General features: G+C 41.7%; 1 protein-coding gene across 1 annotated transcript in view; it reads left to right on the top strand.

Annotated features, from left to right (window-relative positions):
* The window catches only part of cacng3b (calcium channel, voltage-dependent, gamma subunit 3b), a 28,397-nt gene extending 22,115 nt beyond the window's left edge, over positions 1 to 6,282 (top strand). The window contains exons 2-4 of the mRNA XM_079564035.1: positions 207 to 290; positions 2,598 to 2,738; positions 5,701 to 6,282. Coding sequence (XP_079420161.1) covers positions 207 to 290; positions 2,598 to 2,738; positions 5,701 to 6,209 — 734 coding nt within the window. The 3' untranslated portion in view covers positions 6,210 to 6,282. The remainder of the gene's footprint in view (positions 1 to 206; positions 291 to 2,597; positions 2,739 to 5,700) is intronic.
* Positions 6,283 to 23,537: the final 17,255 nt, after the last annotated feature.

The following is a 23,537-nucleotide window of genomic DNA, read 5'->3' as shown; positions in this document are numbered from 1 at the left end:
ACAACCACTTGAAAAATCGAACTGAACTTCAGAGTTCACCGCATGTGTTGAACAAGTCGAAACAAGTAAATAACGCCGGGAAAGCGCTGTGTATCACTTTTGCTTTTTCGCAGCGGCAGAGGAGTGAGAAGAATAGCTGCCGCTTGACTTTAAACTGAACAAATGGCGTGTAATTATTCTTAAGGATGTGTGTTTCTTTTGGGCAGGTACGTTTCGAGGGGTGTGTAAGAAGATTGATCACTTTCCCGAGGACGCTGATTACGAAGCAGATGCCGCCGAATACCTCCTGCGTAAGTCTACCCTGCCTTTACACACACATTAGCTTACTTCTTTCTTGCTCTCAACTATAGTGTTATGCAACTTCACAGTGGCTGCCGGCGGATAGAGCGGAGGGAGAGACTATAAGTATGTTTTAGCTTGAAGCGGAGTGAATGCAAGTCTCCTCTAAAGACACTGAATGTGTTAAAACATGCACTGTCCTATCTTGATCTCAAAATGTATATCCCAAATCTATCAGTTTTATAAATAAAATTAGATAGTTTCCCAAAGTAGTGCAGCCCTTAACAACACTCTTTACAACTGGAATGATGTTTGTTTCGATTTTGACTGGAGCGTTAGTGCTAGTTGACAATAAATCAATTTCTTCAAAGCAAAATAAATATAGGCTTTTGATTTAATTTAACTTCACTACTACTACATGAACCTATTCGCAGCTCGTCATGTGAAGTAAACGTTTTAAAACACCTAAAGTTAGTCTTTTCAATTTAAAAAATCCTGTTTGATTTTCTACTCATTTTCAGTAAAAACTTAAATATTGTATGTTCCACCTGAAAAACACAAATAAATATAACGGCTTTGGGCAGCACGGTTCAACAATCTCATTGTTGTTTTCAAATCGAAAATTGATTGAACGAACGATACACGAACCCAGAACAATTAATCGCACTCAAATTGAAATCAGATTTTTAATGGTTATAATTAGTATATCACATATCACATCTTTATGGTATCCTGTTATGTTTATGCCAACCCTGTAGTTTCATGCATTGTCTGAAATCTAATTGATTTTTCTATTAGTTTACTGTAGCTGTTCCTTTTTTTTTATGCAGCCTTAAAGTGCATATGACGGGTTTTAGTGCTTTTGAGAATAATTGAGTGAAGCAGCTATTTTAAAGGAAGAAATGTTGGGCAGAAAAGTTATTCTTATTTGATTTTTTAAGCTGCTGACAGGAAGTGACATAGATTGGGTAAAGCTCCACAGCAGTTGGACTCATTCCCCCACACGGTCGGCACGGCAACAGTTGAAAAGTGTTTGCCTCTGTCTATGTCATTTCCTGTTAGTGTCCAATAGGAAGTGAAACTGAACATCACAAAAATGTTCAAACTAAAGAAAGCTGGGTAAAACTTTTGAGCAAAATCTTAAATATAATTGTGTTAACTATGTTTTTTTTTTTAACATGCAAAAATGTGTGTCCAATGCGTCATAAGCACTTTGATATATATTACTGTTTGTCACTGTCTGCCCCTTGGCCCAAACGCCCCAGCTTTTGGAATATGCGCCTTACAGTCACTTCAAGGACTTTTTTGTCAAAATACAAGTAAAAGAGCCTTGACAGGAGAATGCATTTGTAAAGCACACATTTCCTCCACAGACTGTTGGTTAGAGTAAAGATAAATGAAGGAACTACAAGATTCTGTGTGTGTAGTGATTAGGATTCGGCTGTGGGAGTGATAAATGGATACAGAAGCTTGAATGAACATCCGCCGAGATTGTAACAGATGCCGCATACATAAGGCGTACGCGCAAAACAAACAGTGGCATAATCACAAAATGACAAAGTGCAAATACAATACTCCTTATTAGATCCGGATTCATCCAAAAGGGAGAAGGGAGGCTCATAGTATTATGTAGAAAAAGATGGATGAAGCCAAGGAAACAGCAACAACCACAACAACAACAAAAAAAAAAGGGGGTAGAAAATGGATGCGGCCTTTTGCTTGACTAAACACAGCACAGCATCCCCGGGGGCAGCCAATCAGATGACGGGGCTGGCAGCGGCTCGGCCAATGGGCGAGCAGGACCTAGTGACCGTATTTCCAACAGCCTTGAGGTGTGGGGCAGGGGGGGGCGGGCCGCTCTGCCGCTCGCTGTCATTGGACTCGGCGGTTGTCTGTCAGTTTTGGGAACAAGAAGATGGTATTTAAAACGATCTCGATGGCGTGTCAGGGAACGCTTAGGCACACTTTGCATGACAAGCTGTTTGTAAGCCGCAATATGGCGCTACATCCCCGACACATATGGTGTTATGACAAATATTTTGATAACGCAGCATATTCGTATTCATCATCTTCTTATCATTATTTCCTTTGCATATGTGGAAGCCTGACTCTCCATCTGTCCTGGTTTTTGTCCCCCATTTTTTTTTTTTTTATTGCTACATTTGCAATCAATTGGTTTCATATCAATGCACCCACACAGCAACACATGGGGACTTGAGATGTTTCTGAAAAATGAAACCGCACCTTATTGAAGAGTAGATTTATTGCTGCGGATTTATCGTCCGACTCATTCTAACCTGATATTGTCTGTGTTGCAGGTGCGGTGCGAGCTTCCAGCATCTTCCCCATCATGAGTGTGGGCCTGCTCTTCCTCGGGGGATTGTGTGTGGCCGCCAGCGAGTTTTACAGAAGCCGACACAACGTCATCCTCAGCGCGGGCATATTCTTCGTCTCTGCAGGTAACTTTTGGATAATAGGATTCCGGCAGGTTTATGGGAGAAGCAACAAGAATGATGGCTGTCCGATGGTTGGAGGAGGAGATGGACAGGCTGAGATGATATGATGTGATGGAGGGGAGAGAGAGTGCATTTGTAATGTTAACTTGAGAGGTGACTGAGGCATAAACGTAGCATTTTGTGATGAGGGATGTGCAATATGTGGCCAAATTATTGCTATCGCTATATTAGGTGACATTGTATCCATATTACAAGAAGACATTTTTTATTTTTAAAAAAATGTAACATAAAGACATTTTTGTAACATTTTTATAATTGGGATTTGTATTTTATTTTAGGCTTGTTTTGAAACAATCTGGAAACAATGGCTGCCAATTTTTATTTCAATTTAATGTGACACACTTCCATAAAAGCCCAAGGCATATTTAAAATCAACATAATAAAAAATGAACAGGATGCTTATTTGTGGGCTGTTCATGATTGCATTGTGGTTACTTCCTGTCATAGTTTTATTCCTATGGGGAGTTAACCATGGCTTGTTGAAATAAATATATATTTAAACAATACTTGGCAGAAAACAAGCAGCTGTTGAATAATCAACATGTTACAACAAATTTTACTCACGAGGAAAATACTTCACCCAAGGACTTTTGTGTTTATAGCTGTTGCTATTTTAGCATTGATGCTAAAGGCTAATATTTATATGACTCTAATAAATGTTAAAATATGACCGCCATCTGAAATATTCGTGTAAAACACACTCAACTGGATGTTTATTATAGTTTTCTTTTATTGTTGTTGTTTAATTTACTTTAAAATGTGGACAGGAAGTAGTCTTTACACGACACTGGCCAACAGGAAGTTAACTAAAAACATTGCTTAAAGGGACTTTACGGAGTTTAAAAATGGTAAAATTATCTAATTTCCTCCCCCTACATGTTCCAACAATGTCCTGAGGTGTAGAATGAGCTCAGAGCTGTTCACCACAACTGCCTCTAAAATCCTGCACTGTCACTCAACACGTTGTTACTTCGGGTCCAAAGTGCCATCATGCACGAGCTTAAAGCAGTACTAAGTAACGTGTTTACCTTAATAAATCCTTTTCGTAGTCCCTGTGGGGGTAATACAAGTGTTAATGGGATGATTGGAGGGTCTTTCATCTCCCCCTGGTGTCTCTGACCAGAAAACCATGTTTGCAACTTGTCTGCCACCGGTCCGGAGAAAGCAATACACACTAATGGAATCACAAAGAAGAAGCTAATATGCTAACGGGCAAAGCTAACTGCGGGCTAGCGTCACTTTAAACAGTATTTACAGTCAAGTTTGAGTGAAAAAAAAAAATTCCATTGTATAACTGGATGCACAGTAACCCTCTCTCCCTTCGCCTTTCCTATCAGCGTAGTATTTACTCTCCAAGACAATTAATAAGTTAAAAAATCGTAACTTGCTACGACACCTGCAGTTGCGCTTATGGCCTCTTGGGGGGAAGAGTTACTTAGTACTGCTTTAATATAGAAGCTGCAGTTACATGTATGACCTGAGGTGGCAGTAGTGAGTATAAAATGGCTAACATGCATCGAGCCCCTTTAAGTGCACAGAACGTATTACAGTTTGGAATACAGTTTTATGTAGTTGGCACTAACTAGTTTGTTCTGTACAAAGCATTTGTATGTGTGAATGTGTTAGCATGACATTGTGCCTCTTGGCCAGGTCATTGCGGTTGTTGTTGTATTTGAAGTGACCCAAGTCGCTTAAACGAAAGGTCAAATAACAAAGTGAGGTTAGTATAATTGTGCAGTGAAGCTCAGCGGTATAATATGCTCGTACGCTGCATAAATCAATATTCTTTCATTTACGCCGACTGAAGAAATTGTATTGGGAGAGGGATAATACAAAATAAATAGCTTCCATTTTGACTCCGGTAACGACGTTCCGTTCATTCACAAACATCTTCCACTTGTGCTAATACAGCGGAAACTCTCCCAAATATTTGAACAGGAAGCCCCTTTTTTTTTTGGGCAATTAGCTCTCTCAGAATGGCCTGCCTGAGGAGCTGGTGCGTTCAAATCGGACACAACATTGAACTAACCGACCCTGTGTGAAGTGCGCTGTGAAGTCTCGCGAGGGGGGGGGGGGCCCGTGCAACTCCCTCTACTAGCACGCGGAGGTTTTTACTCCTGTGTCCCGGCTTTTGACACGCACAAAGGCGGTAATTGCTGTTCGCTGGGATGTGTGGGGTCCTAGTGGGTTCTGTAGTAAATTCATGACTCCAAATTGCTAATTATTTCCCTCAATAATGCCGGGTGATTGTGGTTAATTGCGGCGAGCTAATTGTCTGTATTGTGCGCGTTTGTGTTCGGGGGCCTAATGATATAGAGGCGGAGACGGCAGCTGCGTGCAGTCAGTGGCTGTGCTGTCAAACTCCACTCCTTCTATCTGATCTCCCTCCTCCTCATATTTACTTTGTCTGTACAAGGATTCGCTGAGCACTTCACTGCAGCTCGAAACACCTTTCTTGTTCTGTCTTCAATCAGGCAAGTACATGCAAGGGCTTTTTTTTTAGGAAAGAAAAATGAAGCTGAAGATTAAATTATCTTGCCGCTACTTTGTTTTGACCAGGTAGCTAAAACCGGCATTGTCGTTCTGGCACTGCTGGGATCTTGGTTTATGTTTTGAGTTTGTTTGGCTTTAGGAGACACATCGATGGTTCAGTGCTGTTTGTTTATGTTAGCTCTTACACATAAGTGTTGCTAATCACAATAATAAGGTAATTTTCATTTGGAGCCAGTCACTTTCACACCGTATTTACTCTAATCAAAGTGTATACTATGAAGGGCACATTGACTGAACACATTCTGCAGCCATTCTTCAAGTCCTTCACTCCTTGTTTGTTTTACTGAAATGCAAGAAAAGACAAAATGGCGTCTTGCATCTTTGACAATACATTTGATCTTTCTTTCAACAGGCCTCAGCAACATCATAGGAATCATAGTGTACATCTCAGCCAACTCAGGCGACCCCGGCCAGAGCGACAGCAAGAAGTCCTACTCGTACGGCTGGTCCTTCTACTTCGGCGCCCTGTCCTTCATCATGGCGGAGATGGTGGGCGTCCTGGCGGTGCACATGTTCATCGAGAAGCACCGCAAGCTGCGCGCCAAATCCCGCACCGAGCTCATCAAGAAATCCGCCTTCAGCCGCATCCCGTCGTACCGCTACCGCTTCCGGCGCCGCTCCAGCGTGCGCTCCTCCGAGGCGCCCAGCCGGGACGCGTCGCCGCTGGGCAAGGGCGGCTACACGGGTCCCGCCGCCTCCGAGCTGCCCATGTACACCCTGAACCCGCGGGAGCCGAGCAACGCGGGCACCAAGTCGGCCGGGATGGGCGGCTTGCTCAATTCGGAGAGGGAGTTCCTTCAAAGCAGCACGCTCACAAAAGACTACAGCAAAGACCCCAACCGCCGGACCACGCCCGTGTGAGAAATCCAGCCAATCAGAGGGCGAGGGACGACGACATAAGTAAACAGGGGGGGATGGCGCAGGGGGGGGAAGGGGCGCAGGGTTTTTCGAGGGGTGGGGGCTTAACTTTGAGGGGTTAACTTTTTGACTGTGAACTTGTAGCCTTCGAACTGTGAATCCTAAGCCCTGTGCAATCGTGTAGCAGGGTCTAATGTTTTTTTAAATGGAGGAGTTGCTCCCAAGCGCCGCTACTTTACCACCACCACCTGACGCTAAAAGTGGTACATCCGGGGCGACTTCTCCCGAGCGAATAATGTGAACAAACGGAGCGAAAGGTGAGAGCTCCTCCTGGGTAGCAGCAGCAGCAGCAGCAGCCGCAGCAGCAGCAGCAGCAGCAGCCGTGTTGTATAAAGCAGATTTTTGAAAGCGGTTTTGTCGGGAGGGAGTCAGCGCCTCCGGGAAACGGGCTCGTTCATTTTCAGCTCAGCCCCAAAAACAAAACTCATGATTTATAACACATTGTATATATATTCTACATATTTATTTTATGAATCACACTTAAGAGCGAGCTGAACTTGAAAGTGAACAGCGCCCCTTCCTAGCAGTGCCCCAACCTTTGCCTCCCGAAAAGGTCAGTTGCCAAATGTATAGAGTCGATATGGGCATCCTGACTGGAGATTGGCAGTTTTAAACGGCAAGGGGGGCCAACGGTGTGAGACTCGAAGTGAAGAGTTTCTAATGAGGGTATTGTTAGATCATTGGTGCTTCCTATCACTCCTGTTTCCATCTTGACACACTCACAACGCAACGCGAAACACATTCGATCTTCACCTGCCACCTTTCCCCCCGCCCCATGCCATTCCTCACCCCTACTCACCTCCATCCCCCTCGAAGGGATACGTAAACCCCACCCCCCCCCCCCCAGCTACATGTAGGGCCAGTCTTCCGTCGGCGCGCTTTCGGTAGCTACTAGCCTGGAAGTGGTCGGACGAGGGAGGAGAGACCGCCGAGCTGTGATTACGCTCCATATATAATAGGGACGAGCCAAAAGTTTTTACGGCAAGTTTGATCCAAAATGGCAGCAGAGATTTTCTTTTTTTTCTTTTTTTTTTTCCTTTTCTAAAAGACATTACAAAGATGGTGAAGAAAACTATTTGTGAGAGTTTTATGTTGAGGCTGCTGCGATGATTCACTGTGTAAAACCCTTGCCTAAGCATTTAACGTTTAGTTTCCTCAGATGTGAAATGAACAAAGACAAGTGTTTGTAGAAACGTACGGACCAAATTAAGAGATGCAATGGTAGCAATCTATATTTTACCGAAGAGACATATCTATTTGATATCATGTATACGAGACTATAGCCAAAAGCTGTGATGTAACTGACCCGAGTTTATGATCTAGCTAAGTGGTTCTCCTAACATTACTGTTTACGCGCAGGCTTTCCAGACTTTGGTTCATGTATTCCTGGTTAAGGCCTGCTTTTGTATAGGGGTTCCCCTGATTTAGTCCTGACTTAGATTTGTCTTTTCTATACAAAGATTTGGGCCATCACTGACAGGCAGATTTACCAGTCAAAGAATTTAATGGTTTGTCCATATACCAAACCAAACGTGGATGGCTTCCCAAGTAAAACAAAAAAAAGGAAAGAAAAGAGCAAATGATAATCACACAGGACTGAAAAAACACATATAATCCACAATAGAAGTACTAAAGGATACAGGATACGGTGCAGTCTCTGAATGATACAGGGATATTTGAGAGGAAATGTATTCCACGGTTGAGTGACGCATCTGTTATCAGACAGTCCTAAAGTCCTAAAATCAAATTGTGGCGAAAGCAGATTTCCAGATGTTCCTGCTTTCGAAAAGAAAGTACTGGTTGTCCCGAGCCAAGATTAATATTCAAAAACCACAGGTCTTGGTAAATGTTATATTTTATATGAGGTTTGTCTTAATGACAAGTTAGAGAACCACTTATCTAGAACATGAACACAACTTTTACTAAATTATCTTAAAGTATACTGCAGTGCCATATCCTACACTTAATGGGCATTTTCTTATATAAAAAAAATAATAGTAAATACTTTTCTATTACTATAAAAAGGCATGACATCTGTACATTTTGCAAAATTGGACATCACTCTGAATTACAATCACTCACACCACTTTTAACCAAGTGTAATAATATTGAAATCTTAGAGACTTTTCCCCCTCCCGTTCTTATGTCATGTACTTATATGAAGTATGATCTATCTACATGTGTAATTGTTAACTTTCTAAGCCATATTTTGCACACCGCCAGTTCGTCATGGTTCATCACTACCTCTTGTTACGCAGTTAGACTCTGGTCATCTAAAGCTATTTATAAATCACTGACATTCACACACGGACGGCTCGACTAAGCAGAAAGCTACAGTGGGAATCTTGTAAATGCATATGGTTTCAGAAAGTTTTAAGACCTCTTCTATTGGCAGTCGGAAATGTAATTGATTTATTTTTGTTCGATTGGTTAAAAAAAAAAAATCTATGAGGGTTATATTAGAACTCATTCAAATATGGATTTAAAAAGACTGGAGAATATGGCCAAAGGAAAACCTCAACATTACAACGCAGAAACAAGTAGAGGGGTATGAATTCTTCCTAAAGCCCGTTGTATGAACGTTACTTCCTTGAACCACCGTTGCACTGTTCTGTACAAACCAAGCTGAAACAGGCCGACCACTCTTATTGCCCTGATAATAAAAGATGTTTTAAACCTCGCTTACTGTTGAATTCATAACGCTACTTCATGGACTGTCTTCTCCATCGCCACTGCCGTCATGTTCTCCCCCCGCGGGCCTACCGTGTGTAAATATTAATTTTGCACGATAACCACAATATCAGCAGTCGTCGTGGTGTGTGAAAAGGGAAAACAAATTCTTTTTTTTTTTTTTTTTGTGCAAGGGCGTTGAATTTTTAAAGGACAAGGGCACACAAGGGCTTTCCAGAACAGACATCGTGTTGCAGACAGCTGACAGAACATTCGCTCTTGAACATTCTCACACCAGCGTACAACAGCTTATTGACAATGTGACACGCACTGTGCAAAATTAAGAGGCCGACAAATGTGTCTACTTAAAATACACTTCAAATACACTGCAAAAAATGAGTACGACCTAAAAGCCTTGTGTTTGGAAAACGTGTTATTCCAAGTAGTTTTAACTAGATTTGTTTACAGGTAAGACACAGATTATTCAACTTAATTTAGCTTGAAGAAGTAACTCTGTTGACTTAAATGCTACGCCAACTTTTTTTTCCACTAAATTGTTTTATGTTGATTGTACATATTATTTTAAGTAATAATTAAAAAGTGATGTTAAGCGTAGAACCAAGTCTGAAATAACTTGAAACAGGTCAAATATTCGAGGTCCAAATTGTAGGGGAGGGGAATAAATTCTGAGATGGTCCAACAATCCAAATTAAGAATAATATTTGGCATTCAAATCAATCATTCAAAGTACATTAATTTTCTCCAGTTAATACATTATTATGGATATAATTCTCTCGTCAATTTATGAAAAGACTTGTCTAACATGGCGCTAGTGTAGCTTAGCCAGAAATGATTTGCTGCTCTAAGTATGTTTGGGCATAGATTATCGGCGTTAGCTTGGCTCAGCAGTAGCAGCCATGTAGCGAGTGGTCAGCAACATACAGCAGGCCCCTTAGGGTGTCCTGTCCTGCCTCCTAAGGGTCTCCTGCCTATAGGGGTCAGAGTTCAGAACTGCCATCCATGAGCCATGTCAGCATTGACCTTTCCCGCCCATGCATGCCATACCCATCAGCTCTGTGCGAGGGTTCACACTGCGCCCTAATCTCTGCTCCCTGTGGGACACTAGCCTGCTCCTGACGCCTTACACTGCAAAAACAGAACCACTGCGTTGAGTTAAGGTGGCGTTTTTGAGTAAGCGTAACTTGTTTAGATTTATTTATTTAAAGGATCTAGATTATTTGACTTTCAGGGTATTTCTGACTTCAATACATTACAAGTTTCAAGCTAAACAGTCCGGCCTTTTTGAAAACATAGTAGCAAAAGTGTTTAGAGAGTTGTCTGAAATAGTTTATTTTTGAGTTGAAGATTCTTCTTGCATCAAAAAAATATGTCAACACAAGGTTCTTCTGGTATGAAAACTGGATCAATACCTCGCTGATGGGAGGAGTTAGACATGAAATTAGCCTCACCATGTTGTTTACAAAAAAGAAGTTTTGGTGTGTCAGTGCCCTCGTGTGCTATACTGGGTCGAATACAAGCCGAAACAGGGTCAATTGCTAATTGTCTAACTCCTTCAGTGAGGCATTCCTCCATTTTTTTTTTTCATATCCTCACAATCGAGGCTTCCTCGATTAAGGCGAAACTTCAACTCTTCAACTCAAAGAAGTCCCAGACGACTTCTTGAAAAATGAATCTCAATACAAATGCAAGTCATTTTACTTTTTGTTTTTCCAGTGTACAGGGCTCTGGCTGTGTAATTTATGTTTACGACAGAGAGGGGGCGCTGTTTGACACCCTCCATCGCAGCTTCTCTTCCGCCATAACAATTGTATCGTTAGTAAAATATATACTCTATTCAAAAGGTGCCACTGTGCAGAGATAACCGCTCTGTCACACATATAGTTATTAATCTATTAGCAGAGTGGGCGGGGTTTAGGAGAAGTGTGGGACAGGGGGGAGGGTCTTTAGTCTTTGTAATAATAATTCTGTTTTTTCTACTTTACTGTGCTACTTTGTGTGATTGTGTTGTTTTAAATCACATCCTGGGAGAGATCCGGTGGAGCAGTGGACACTCGGTGGACATAATCTTAACGCAGCCGGAGATCGATACAAGAGCGGGCGGTCAGCACTGCTAACAAACCATAGCCCTGTTTCAGTAAGCCCACACGTGCCACTTGCTCACTATGATACAACAGCATCCTGGTACTTTCTATGCCAAATTCCTTACTGTCAACGCTTGCTGCATTGAACAAAAATGCAATAGAAATACGTGTAAACGCCGAGGTATACGAGACGATAACCTCACAAAAATTGAATCTTAGTTGTTAGCTTACAGTTATTGGGTTGCTATGAAAATAGCCAGGCTAATGTGACCACAAGTTTAGCATTGTTGTGTTAGTCTGGGCTGATAAACAAATATACTGTCACCGCTTGTAGAGAAACTACAGTCAGTCTTTCCAAAGAATTTCGAACGTGGGAAAAAATATTTGCCACCTCAGTTCCACCAGGCTAAAGAGTGGTGTCCCCTTTGTGCATGTGTGTGGCGGGACGTCCCGAGCCCTGCACCAGTGCCTGCCTGTCCTGCCTTCAGCTCCACACCATGGGACTTCACCGTACCACTGCAGAGCTAACGCCCCTGTGTTCCAGGCACACCCAGCCATACTCTCAACTCTGTAGACTGTTCCCAATATGTGAGGAGGAAACACATTACGGACAGATGAATTCTGTGAGTGTCTGGCTCGACTGTTTGCCGTTCCTTTGTTACTTCAGTTTATGTCACTTTATTTCTGTATCAGCAGAGGGGGCCTTGTAGAGTCCCTTATGACAGCTGATGCTCAGTGTAGGGTTCCTGGGGCAGAGCCAAAATCTGTTCTCAAACAGAGGTGACTCCAGTAGTACAAAAAAATAGCCATTGAAAATTTAAATGTATTTACAAATTTAGCAAAAATTTTACTCATATATACTTTTTACTATTGCACAAAATGATTAGCTGAAAGCTAGCTGTTTGAGCTTGAACTTTAGTCTTAGTGGAACCTACTTAGCACCAAATTATTTATTTATGCTAATCTAAATATGAAAATCTTCATAGCTATACCGCGACATAACCTTATCCTATCTGTTGAAATACTCAGTAATTTAGCATTAATTGGTGAAAGCAATTCATTTGGCACAGCCAATTGGTGCAAATAGACCCCTTACAAGTTTGTGAACATTGTGACGTTTTTGATGGACACTTATGTAAGTTGGAGGCAAAAACGGCTGCCAGAGGCCATTGAAATCTATGGAAGAGATTGTGTGAACAAGCTTTAGCTACAAGTGTAAGGTGGTATTTAAAAAAAAATAAGGATATTGAAACAAATGGTTCACTATGTGAACTGTTAGAGAACGTACAGCCACTCACTCTATTGGATTGTGACAGCTATGTTACAAATGATCGCTTTGGACACTTTACTGAGTGGCATGAAGGTCTGACATTGCTAATGCGGAACAAGGATGGTGTACCTTGGTGATTTTGTAATATTTCAGTGCTGGTTGTAATTAAATAGGTTTAACTGTTAAAATGAATGATATGAAGGCTAGCAATTGGAATAATGTCAATCCCATCACGGGAATATATATACAGCAGTTTGGGGGTTTATGACTTTGTTTTAAGATCTTCCTTTCAGATACCGAGGGCACAGGTCGCCTGTTTGGCTTAGCTAGTGCCACTGAGGACAAAATGTCTGACATGAAATTACCAGGTTTGTCCGCCAGGTTGACAAACCAGGTTAAATTATAACTTAACTGTTTGCCAGCACACATTTACTGTTGTTTAAGGTGAATATAAAGGCATTTTTCTGTGATTGTTCTGTATCATATCTGAAGTTCAAATTTCACTGAATTATTTGATGTAAATATGGAGAGATTTCACTTTAAAGCCACAGTTTCCATGCTTTTTGCCTTCAGCTTGCAATGGGATATCATTATGTGTTAGGTCGGTAAGGGGTCTATATGGAACCTCTTAAAAGACAATGAAGAGGACATTACACTATATTTAACCTATAGTTGTAAAAAAAAAAAAAAAAATGACATCAACAATTCTATATTTTTTGAGTCATTCTTCCTCAAACATAATCTTTGCCTATAAAAGCTGCCATTAAAATACCAGCAGAGTATAATCGTAATGTTCTAAAGAGAGCAAAGGAAAGAACAGCTTTTGTAGATTGAGCTGGGAGCGCAGTGCTCATAGTGTTGTTTACATGCCGAACATATCCAGGCTGCCCTTCACTGACCTGCAGAGTGTTTGAACGATTCAGGTGAATATATGGAATGATTGGTCAAAGCCATGCCACAAACAGATCTCTATCACTCTCCAATGAGCCATGATGTAATACTGGGAAAAGTCCGGCTTTCTAAAACAAACTGGTCTGGGGTGAGCAGAAAGCCTGACTTTCTCCCAGCCAACCGGAGGACTGTTAAACAACAACCAACTCAGGAGAACTGGTGGGAAAACATTTGAACTTTTGACCATGTGTCTTTCTTCTTCTTCTTTTTTGTTTCAACGACACAAAAAAGTACTCTGTAAAACTTAGATTATGGAATTTTCCAAATCAAACTACGATTTACGTTTTTGGGGATAATCATGCTAAAAATGTCGATATGAAATGGTGTTTCTTGCCGTGGTTTGATGTGAATGGTTTGGCCTGATGGATGGGCAGCTTTTTTCCTCGCGCTCTTTTGCCTCTGAGCCTATCTTCTGTGAGTCCTCTCTTCCTCCCCTCCACACAAGTGCATGCTGAACCAGGCTGGCACTGCACCACACCCATCCTGTACACGACTGCCAGCCACTTACACTGTATACTTTCTAATGTAAACCTCTCATGACAGCAGGCTGCCCCGACAGCTGCTGTGAAGAAAAGCACACTTTTACTTACATGATATCAATATGAGTACCTATATCTATAGAGACGAAGAATATTATATACCTGCGACATACGAAAGAAAAAAATAAACAGCCACCTTTTCAAACTTTCTCTTGTGTCTCCTCATTCTTACCATTTTCTTCCTTATTTCCCGTGTTTTAAAGATCCAGCTCAGAGTGTACAAGGAAGAAAAACAATATTATGTTTGGGGACCAAGTGTTGCATAGTCTTAAAAAGGGAACTGACCCGGTCAAGGAGCAATGGCCGGTTCTGCAGAACTTGGCACAAGATCTTGGATTGGACAAAAATTAAAAAATCTCACTGGGTCAGTACTTCAAAAAATATGTATACGATCTTCCTTTGTCATGTAATACAAAATGTTTTTCAGTGTAAAAAGAAAAAAAAAGGAGAGCAGCGTTCAATCCTAATGTGTGCTCACAGTTAGCAAGCAGGCTAGCCCGGGAAACTTGAGTTTGTTAGCATGCTCGATGCATTTTTCCAATAGCTGTTAGCATTAGCCACCAAATGTAGCAAACTATGAATGATCCAGGTGTTGCTGATATCGACTACATTTAGGTGATATCAAAGCCTAGTTAGAAACAATTCATGAATAAACAGGCCTTTGATTTTACTTTACAAATTATCTTAGAAAAGTGCACTCTGAGCTAAATGCTAAATCATATTCAGTTGTGTTTTTGTGGGGTCAGATACAAGTCCAGTGGTTACTAAACATCTTCTGAATCATCTTAGGCAAATTATAGAGAAACCACAGAAATTCTATAAATGCTATGAAAGCATTTGTAGGAACAGGCTCAGATAGCTAAAGGCATTCCTATGATTTTTATGTTTTTTCCAGTCCGAACACATTTGGCTTTGTCAACCAATCTACCACATTCTTGAATCTTCCCTTTTGGTTTTTAATCTGATAGGGTTTTTTGAATCCTTTAATCTTCTGTATGAATGGAGAGGAAGGAAAGAACCTTGTTTGTATAGCGCCTTTCACAGAAATGGTCACTGCTTTACATGAGACAATTCACTCCATACATGGTGGTGGTGGTGGTATGCTAAGTTAAGTGAAGTTATCTTAAAGTAATAGGCCACCGTTTTTACATACTGAGATATGTTCTTACCTTAGCTTTGACGAGTTCTTTAGGACCTGTCTGGTCTTCCCTCGTGCCTTCAATCACGTAAACACAGCGCAGACGGCGTTAGCATTTAGCCTCTCCCTCTCTCCACTATAGCTCCAAAACAGGTCAAGATAGAAGCTACCAAGCTCTTCCACGTTTTCCCTATTTAAATATGGTTACGTGAAGTGTTACACTACAAAGTATAATTCACAAAATTAAACAATGTGGATTTTCTAAGTGGATAAAAGGGGGAACTATATTTTAAGGCGTAATAATACCAGGAGTAGTTTGAAATCCGCGCAGTAATCTTCACTTTACTGCGCAGTAATCTTCACTTTACTGCGCGGATGTAGTGTAACACTTCACGTAACCATATTTAAATAGGGAAAACGTGGAAGAGCTTGGTAGCTTCTATCTTGACCTGTTTTGGAGCTATAGAGGAGAGAGGGAGAGGCTAAATGCTAACGCCGTCTGCGCTGTGTTTACGTGACTGAAGGCACGGGTGAAGATCAGACAGGTCCTGAAGAACTCGTCAAAGGTAAGGTAAGAACATATCTCAGTATGTAAAAACAGTGGCCTATTCCTTTAATCAATCCCCAGTTAAGTTAAATTATCTTAACTTAACTTAGCATACCACCACCACCACCACCACCACCAAGTATGGAGTGATTGTAAATTGTCTCATGTAACAATTTACCTTAGTAGCCTCACCTGCCCTGGGACAGACTGATGGTGGCGCAGCTGCCAATCTGCGCCATTGGTCCCTTCGACCACAACCACCAACCGCTTACTCTCACTTACACACACATACATCTTAACATACATGTTTTTCGTGGTATGGGAAACCAGAGTACCCGGCGGAAACCTATGCAGACACAGGAAGTGTCTCAGAAAGGCCCCGTGCAGGTGGCAATTCTTACTGTGCGCCACCATGCCACCCGTGTATTATGACTAATACATAACAAACTACAACTCGGGGGCTCAGGGTCGGGGTCTGATCGAAAGCCCTACGGTGACCCCAGTGGCAGAAGAAGTCAGGTTCATCCTACTTCAAAGTAAGCAGTGTGTCATGAGCTACTGCGTCGTCCAATTGATCTAATACGTCACGTTCAAAGCTTTGGCGTCATTGATTTAGCATGTGGCATACATACACGACGTTGGGCGGTTATAATTACTGGCTTTATGCCTCTTTTGAACTCGGAGCACGACGATGCGCCGTGAGTGAGATTTTGAGAGGGAGGATTGAGTGGAGCTGATGAATATTTATGCAGTGACGTCACCGTGGAGATATGTGACTTTTATGGCTATACAGATTAGAGTGGGAGACTGGATTATGCGGCAGGATTGGCCTCCACTTGTCTTTTGTTACCGTTTCTATGTTTGGCATGCATATACAGTAACAATACGCTTCCCTTGACTTTGGCCCTCCTCCCGCTCATGAAGCCCCACGCTACTGTAGTAATTGCTTTCTTCAGCTCCATTGGCCCAATAACAGAAAATGGCCCGTTATGGTAATAGGCCATAAAAGACTCTGAGCATTTCCCAGCAGGAATCCTCCATCAGATCTCTCACAACGCCTTAGCAGACGGCCATGTCTTACCACTAGTATGGGCTGTCTAAAAATAAAACCCGGGTATGTAAAAGAAGACGTCACGAGCCTGAGTCAGAGCAAAGAATATCCTCAATTGTGCTACATCCAGTCTTTCAATGGAATAGAAACGGGCGCTTTGAAGACAACATTTGTAGAGACGAAGTGCGGTATTGGAGAATGTAAGATTGCACGTTTTTATAAATCAAAAGGAGTAATAATATTTCTTAACATTCGTTTTGAGAGCAAAGCATTATTGTCATTTCTACCACAGGTAAAGCTCATATAAAGACCAGGAAACCACACTTCAACACTGTCTAAAAGCAAAATATATATGTACACAATAGGGCAGGGGTCCCCAACTAAATCAGCTCGAGGTCCGCAAACTTTTCTTTCGTAACTATATGTCACGGACATATCTTGAGAGGATGAAAAGGCTTTGGGGTCCGGACTACAGCCTCTGGAGGTCCGGATCTGGACTCAGGTCCGCCAGTGGGGGACCTGAGTAATAGGTTCCATCAATGGATTTCTTCTTCCCCGATGGCACGGGCACATTGAAAGATTACAAAGCCAGGATTCATCGGACGCATCGTTTTCACACATGGATTGGCTGCCATAGAGTCCAGACCTGAACCCCATTGAGAATCTTTGGGAGAAGGATTTGCTTAGTGGTCACAGTCTCCCATCATCAATACAAGATCTTGGTAAAAAATGAACGCAACACTCGATCTTTTGACATTGCAGATGCATATTACTCCAGCCATTTCACTGGCTTACAGCCTTCCTTTAGGTTAAAATGGGTTTTGAACATGAACATGCTATCCAAACTCCTCCATTCTTGGTGAACTCGTGGTTACATAGAGTTCACATGACACGTTCCTTTAGGAAACAGCAAACTGAGTGGCTGAGCGGTTAGAGCTGTTGTTCCCTCACAGCAATGCGCCTTTCTGTTTTTAGATGAGTAACAAAAGTTGCTAAGACTGGCTTTCTACTGACGACATACTCCTTTCATTCGAACGTAGGTGCGTATTTCTCGGGTTGTTTTACCCAGGTCTGCCTGCCACTGACACATGCACACAAATATGCAAAGGGTGTCAGATGTAACAGCTGTTTGCGACTGAATGAGGCTCACGGGGAATAGACCTGCTGTTAGCATCTCTACCTTGCCGTGGAGAACATGGCCATATTACATTACGGATGCACGGCACGGAAATTAGTCCTTCTTCCCTCCCCACTCTTCTATTTGAACTCAGAAGCACTGATCATCAAACGCTTTCCAAAGCGGGTCCCGACAACATCCTCGAAAACCCGGGGAGTGTGAACGAGACAAAAGACTATTCAGCTATTTTCTTTTTTTTTTCCTTTTCTTTTTTTTTTTCCCAAGAAGGCCAAACACAATGAATGGCACTACAAAGGGAGAAGCCAGCCGTACATGTGCTTGTACGTATGTGTAGCTGCATGTGTGTCAGTGAGCGCAACATCTTGAGAGGAGAGCGCCACTACTACGGCCATCTGCAGTGTGAAGGAGGGGGGGGGGAGAAAAAAAGAAGGGAGAGAAGAAAAAAAAAAGCATGCCCGGGAGCTGTGAATGCTGCTGGAGCAGAAAGATGAGAAGAGAGAGAGGATTAGAGCACAAGCAGAAGAGGCTGTCACAAGAACTCTATTAGCAGTGTGTTGCATGACAAGAGGCCAATTCATTAACGGCCAAATAAAAGCGACGAGCCAATCAGCCATCTTAAAGGTAAAGTGTACAGTGGTGTGGCTGACATTTCAAATTGGACATGGCAGGGGGTCGTAATGAAATTTTCCGGAATTCTCAAATCAAAGTTGCAATCAAGAAGGATCGCGTCCTGCTGAGGTGAGGCCTGTTAATAAATGAGCAATAAATGAGGCTTTTGAATGTCAGTACTGATTTATGTAAGAGAGACTATAAACTATAAACACCGTAAAATTAGCTAACTGATTAAAATAAGACAAATTAATTCAAACTTAAACCCCCAGTGGTTATAGCAACATAACATGGCAGCAAACCTATGCTCAACAATATTAGCTTACCATCAAGGGCTACCATCCTGTACTGCACTTACCCTTCTTGAGCGATCGGTCAAATGAAGACACGTGATTGATATTAGGCGTGTTCGAGATGAGCCAGACGGACGCAGTTTTAACAGCCGCCTGCAGATGCACGGTGCATGCCGGTTAGATTTCTGTCCGACTTGCTCCAGACGGGCTCTGATGTCACAGGCACGTGGGGCACGGAAAGATCGTGAGACCCCAACGAGAGCAGCCGACTTGATCAGCCGCTGCATCTCTCCAGAGGCAACTGCAGCGGCTCCACGGCCCCGTGCATGATGGGAAAACGGCCACCTGTCCGCTGCTCAGGTGATTGGATACGAGTCTGCTGTGATCAGAAACGTGCTCCTCGCCCCCTCCCCTCTCCTCTTTAGATCTGAACAAATAAACTATGACTGAAACTATTAAAGTTTTGTATCGCCCCCTAAAATAGAGCTCATGTTTGATGTTCTTACAGGACAACTCATGATTTAAAAGGACGTATTTTATCTCACAAACTTGAACAAACAAACGAATGGGAAAGTTTCCTCTGATGAAGAATGATGTCTCTGGAGTAAAGGAAACAGAGCAGGAGGTGAATGACTTTTATTTAGGATAAACTTTAAATTAACGCGATATCTGAACGAGACGCTGCGTGATCTGAGGCCGCTCTCGTTGTTCTCTGCATGTGGAGCGGTCGGATGGTCTTCAGACTTTTTTCTCCGCCCCCGTTGCGTCGGCTACTCTCGCCGATCATCCAGGCGAGCCGTAGTGGCACCTCGAACGAGCCTAATAGATACAGACGGCATCTCTGGAATCGGCCATATATGGTCATGATTGAAAACAGTTAAAGGGGAAAACAATTTGGAAAAAAATCTAAACTTTCTTTAATTATTCAAAAACTACTGTAACAAATGCTGAACATGAATATAGTTTTCTACTAAATAATGATACAAAGACATGGAGAGGAGCAAAGCGGTTCAACAGCCCATAAATACATAAATAACGGAGAATGCTAACCTGATGCTACATGTTAGCATCGGGCTAATGTTAATGGTTAGCTAGCGCTAGCTGCAACTGCCGTTTTTTCACTTCTTCTGAACAATCTGCTGTGAGAAAATATCCATATGGGCCCGATTTACACTTGACCTTACTTATGTGTGATAAATAAGTTCATATTCCACCAGAAAATGGCTAAAAAGAGGGAAAATTGTGTTTCTCTAAAAATTCTATTTTCCCCCTCGGTGAAGCCACGCCCCCTTCTATGACGAGATGCCGTCTGTATCGATGCAAGTCACGTGATGCCGATCGTGGCCTGCGTGGCGTAGTTGCGTCTCATACGTTCCTGTGATCCTCCACCATTTTTTTTTTACAACAAAAATAGTGGTGGAGAGCTTTCTCCAAATTAAAAAAAAAACAGGCCGTACGGCACACATGCTGAAAATTGGTTTACATAGGCGTTCCTAGAGGTTGCGTCCATGTGACATCACAGCATTCCAAAGAGGGGACAGTTTTGGGTTCATATCTCAGTCACCACTGAAGGAATCCACATGAAACAAAGACCGTCACAAAGTTCATTATCTCCTCCGTCAGCACACATGAACCAATGTCCAACCATCCTCTCAGAAAAACGTCAAAAAATGGTGACAATATGCGAAAACATGACCGTGATATTGTCCAACAGAAAGGACTTTCAGACACAAAAACAATATCACAGGTTTGAGAATCCAATCACGATCAAATACTGAAGAGGAAGAACATTTGTTGTTTTAGATTTCTTACAAAAACTGCATTTCTCCCATAGAGCCGCATCGGTCCTGCCCTCCATCTGACATTATGAAATCATCACATTCTAAATTGTGAATGCCACCTATACATGTTTTTTTTTCTTTTTTTTCCTGCCGAGGCATAGATAGCAATAATTTGTTTACAAAAATCTAACACATTATCGCATACAAGTGCAAAATAAAGGTGTCTACGAGAAAATAGAGAATCAGATGCATACCTAGTTCTACCTCATACAGAGCACATATTTGTGCACACCCATGGGACCCGGCACCAGGGGTGAACGGAGCCCATGGGCATGCACAGGATTTGTCACAGGCCAAATGGACAGCCAGGCATGCAGGATGCCTGTATGTCCTCTCCGCCAACAACATAAACAGAGGGGGAATACTTATTTGTGTGTGTGATCCTCCACCATGGTGTCTCCGGTCCCCAAAAGTGACGTCACACATTTCTAATCGATAGGTCAGACAGTTGTGAGCTGTACCAAGATGACAGCATGCAAACTCCACAAAAAGTTCCACTCCTCTCAATCCTAGAACGATTATCATATTGCCGAAAACATGTAGCCTACAGTACTGGTCAAAAGTTGGAAACACTTTTTTTATGTATTGTTTTTACTTTCATATCGAGACATTGAAGGCATTGATTTATGAACAATGGGCTTCACGATGTCGTCACCAGAAATTGTTTTCACTTCGCAGGACTGTTAAAAAACATTTCAAGTGTCGACCTTATGAAGCAGAGAACGCCAAGAGTAAAGGGTGACAAGTTTGAAGAATTTAAAATATAAAACATAATTTGAGTATTTCACCCGTCTTTATGCCGTCTGCTATGATTTTTGTGTTGTTTTGACCCCTTTTTATATTGTATGTAATTTCTGCTTTTACTGCGTTGTGAAGCACTTTGTGGCCTTTGCCTGTGAAAGGTGCTATATAAATAAAGATTACTTACTTACTTACTTACCCTTTTTGGTTTTCTGCATAATCCCACGTGTTCATTCATAGTTGCATAAAAAGTGCTTCCAAACTTTTGATTGCTTATGTATTCATTTACAAGGGGTTGCATCTATTTTCCTATATGCGTAGGGGAGTGAAATCTGTAGTTTGGTTCTCTGCAGGATATTGTGTTGGTGGACAGTGGGACATGAGGAGACCAGTGTTAATTTCATCGACTAAAATATTTAGTCTTAATTTTAGTCAAAGTGATATTTTTTCCGACTAAAACTAAATTAAACGTTTCTCATGAGACTAAAACTATGACTAAAATGTCCAGATATTTTATTTGACTAAAATAAGACTAAATAAAAATGAAAAGAAGAGACTAAAATCATCCAAACTTCTATTGACCGTCTGAAAGAGCCTCAGATCATGTAAATTCAATGTCATATGAACAGGTTTGTGCTTTATTCATATGGGAGCAGCTCCATGAAGTCGAGGACCTGGATTAAATATGATTATAATGAAGATTATAAATGCAAAGTCCACTAAATTAGTCTTAAATTTAGTCGACTAAATTGACATGCAATTTTAGTCGACTAAAACTAGACTAAAATTGAAACTTTTTATTGACTAAATCTCGACTAAAATTAAATTACATTTTTGTCAAAAGACTAAGACTAAAACTAAAATAAAATATGTTGTCAAAATTAACACTGGAGGAGACGCTGAAGGGGGACTTTTTTTTTTACCTGATGCAGGTTAGCCTTCAAACATAGGTTCCCCTGTCTGAACTCATTCCCGTGAGATTTGGACATTTGGATCACAACATTGCACTAACTTAGGCACTCTGACTTACAAATTAAAAGTCCTTTATTGAACAGACATGCCAGCTCGTTTCAACCCAGAGATGGTCTTCCTCAGGGCATATTATATCATGCCTCAGATCCTTTTTCCCCTCTGTTAATCAACTTTTATACCTGAGCTCTGAAGAGCACCTGCGCCTACTTTTTTGGACCTACTGATGCCCTCGCTTTTTTCATTTTTTCTATTGCACTAACATAATTTGTTTCCCTTTTTATAACAGGAGAAATTAGATACAAGACTTCAATCGTGTAACATGTTGCCTGGCTCATAGTGGAGTAGATTACTTAAAACTGAGATAAAGTTGGTAATTCCGCATGAACCCAATCCAAATATGTATTGGATCTAAAAGATTACATGATATCTTCATCACTAAACCACTACTACAGCAAATGGAGCGAGTCATATGCACTACATGACATGCCTCCATTTGAACACGCTGTGCACCACACACACACACACACACACACACACACACACACACACACACACACACACACAAACACACACACACACACACACACACACACACGTGCGCCCGAAAGCCCTGATATCATTGTTTCCCACCCGGCTCTTTGATGGCATGAGTCACAGTCCATGTCCTGTATCGCATCACCATCAGGAGAAAGACGAACACCAGTTTAAAGGCACCAGCTGGTTCTCTTTCATCCTCTCATCCTCCTCCATCCCTCCTCCTGCATCCTTCCATCCTCCCACTGCTTTCACAATGGTGAGCTAAGCCAGGGAAGATAGGGCAAATCCCTCCTCTGAGCAGAGCAACCACAAGAGAGAGAGAGAGGGGCTGAGAAACACTTCCTCAAATATTCTATCATCTTCCTCTCAGCATTAGCCCCTTGTTCTCCTTCTACGGAACACACAGCTGATGCACTGAACAAGAAATTATTAGCCAGCAAAAAGTGGAGAGGATTTGCTCGGGCTTATGTGATGTGTAGCCATAAAATAGGTCAAAATATCTTGTATTTTAGCAATTAAAAAAAGGCAAATTCAAGACAACAGCTCAACCATCTACAGGTGCATCTTGAAGGCAACGCCGGTAGATCACTGGACACTGCCTTCTCAAATCTGTACAGGAGCATTTATTAAATTAAAGGAAGGTATGTACATTTTTTGTTTTGGTTCTTAAAACATTCAAATTTGAAAGCAGAAAGGGCGCCACACTTAGGGTTCTATGACTACAAATTATATATATATTTTAAAAGGACTCTACTATACTGCTACACTGCTAGCAACTGTCCCCAATCAATTCCTATATGCAAGTACATAGTAGGTCTCCAGCAAAAGCTCAGTGACAGATCTTTCAAATGAGGAATGTTCACATATAGTGA

Source organism: Gobius niger (genome assembly GCF_951799975.1).
Source record: "Gobius niger genome assembly, chromosome: 10".
Classification (NCBI taxonomy): Eukaryota; Metazoa; Chordata; class Actinopteri; order Gobiiformes; family Gobiidae; genus Gobius; species Gobius niger.
This window is presented reverse-complemented; position numbering and strand designations above follow the sequence as displayed.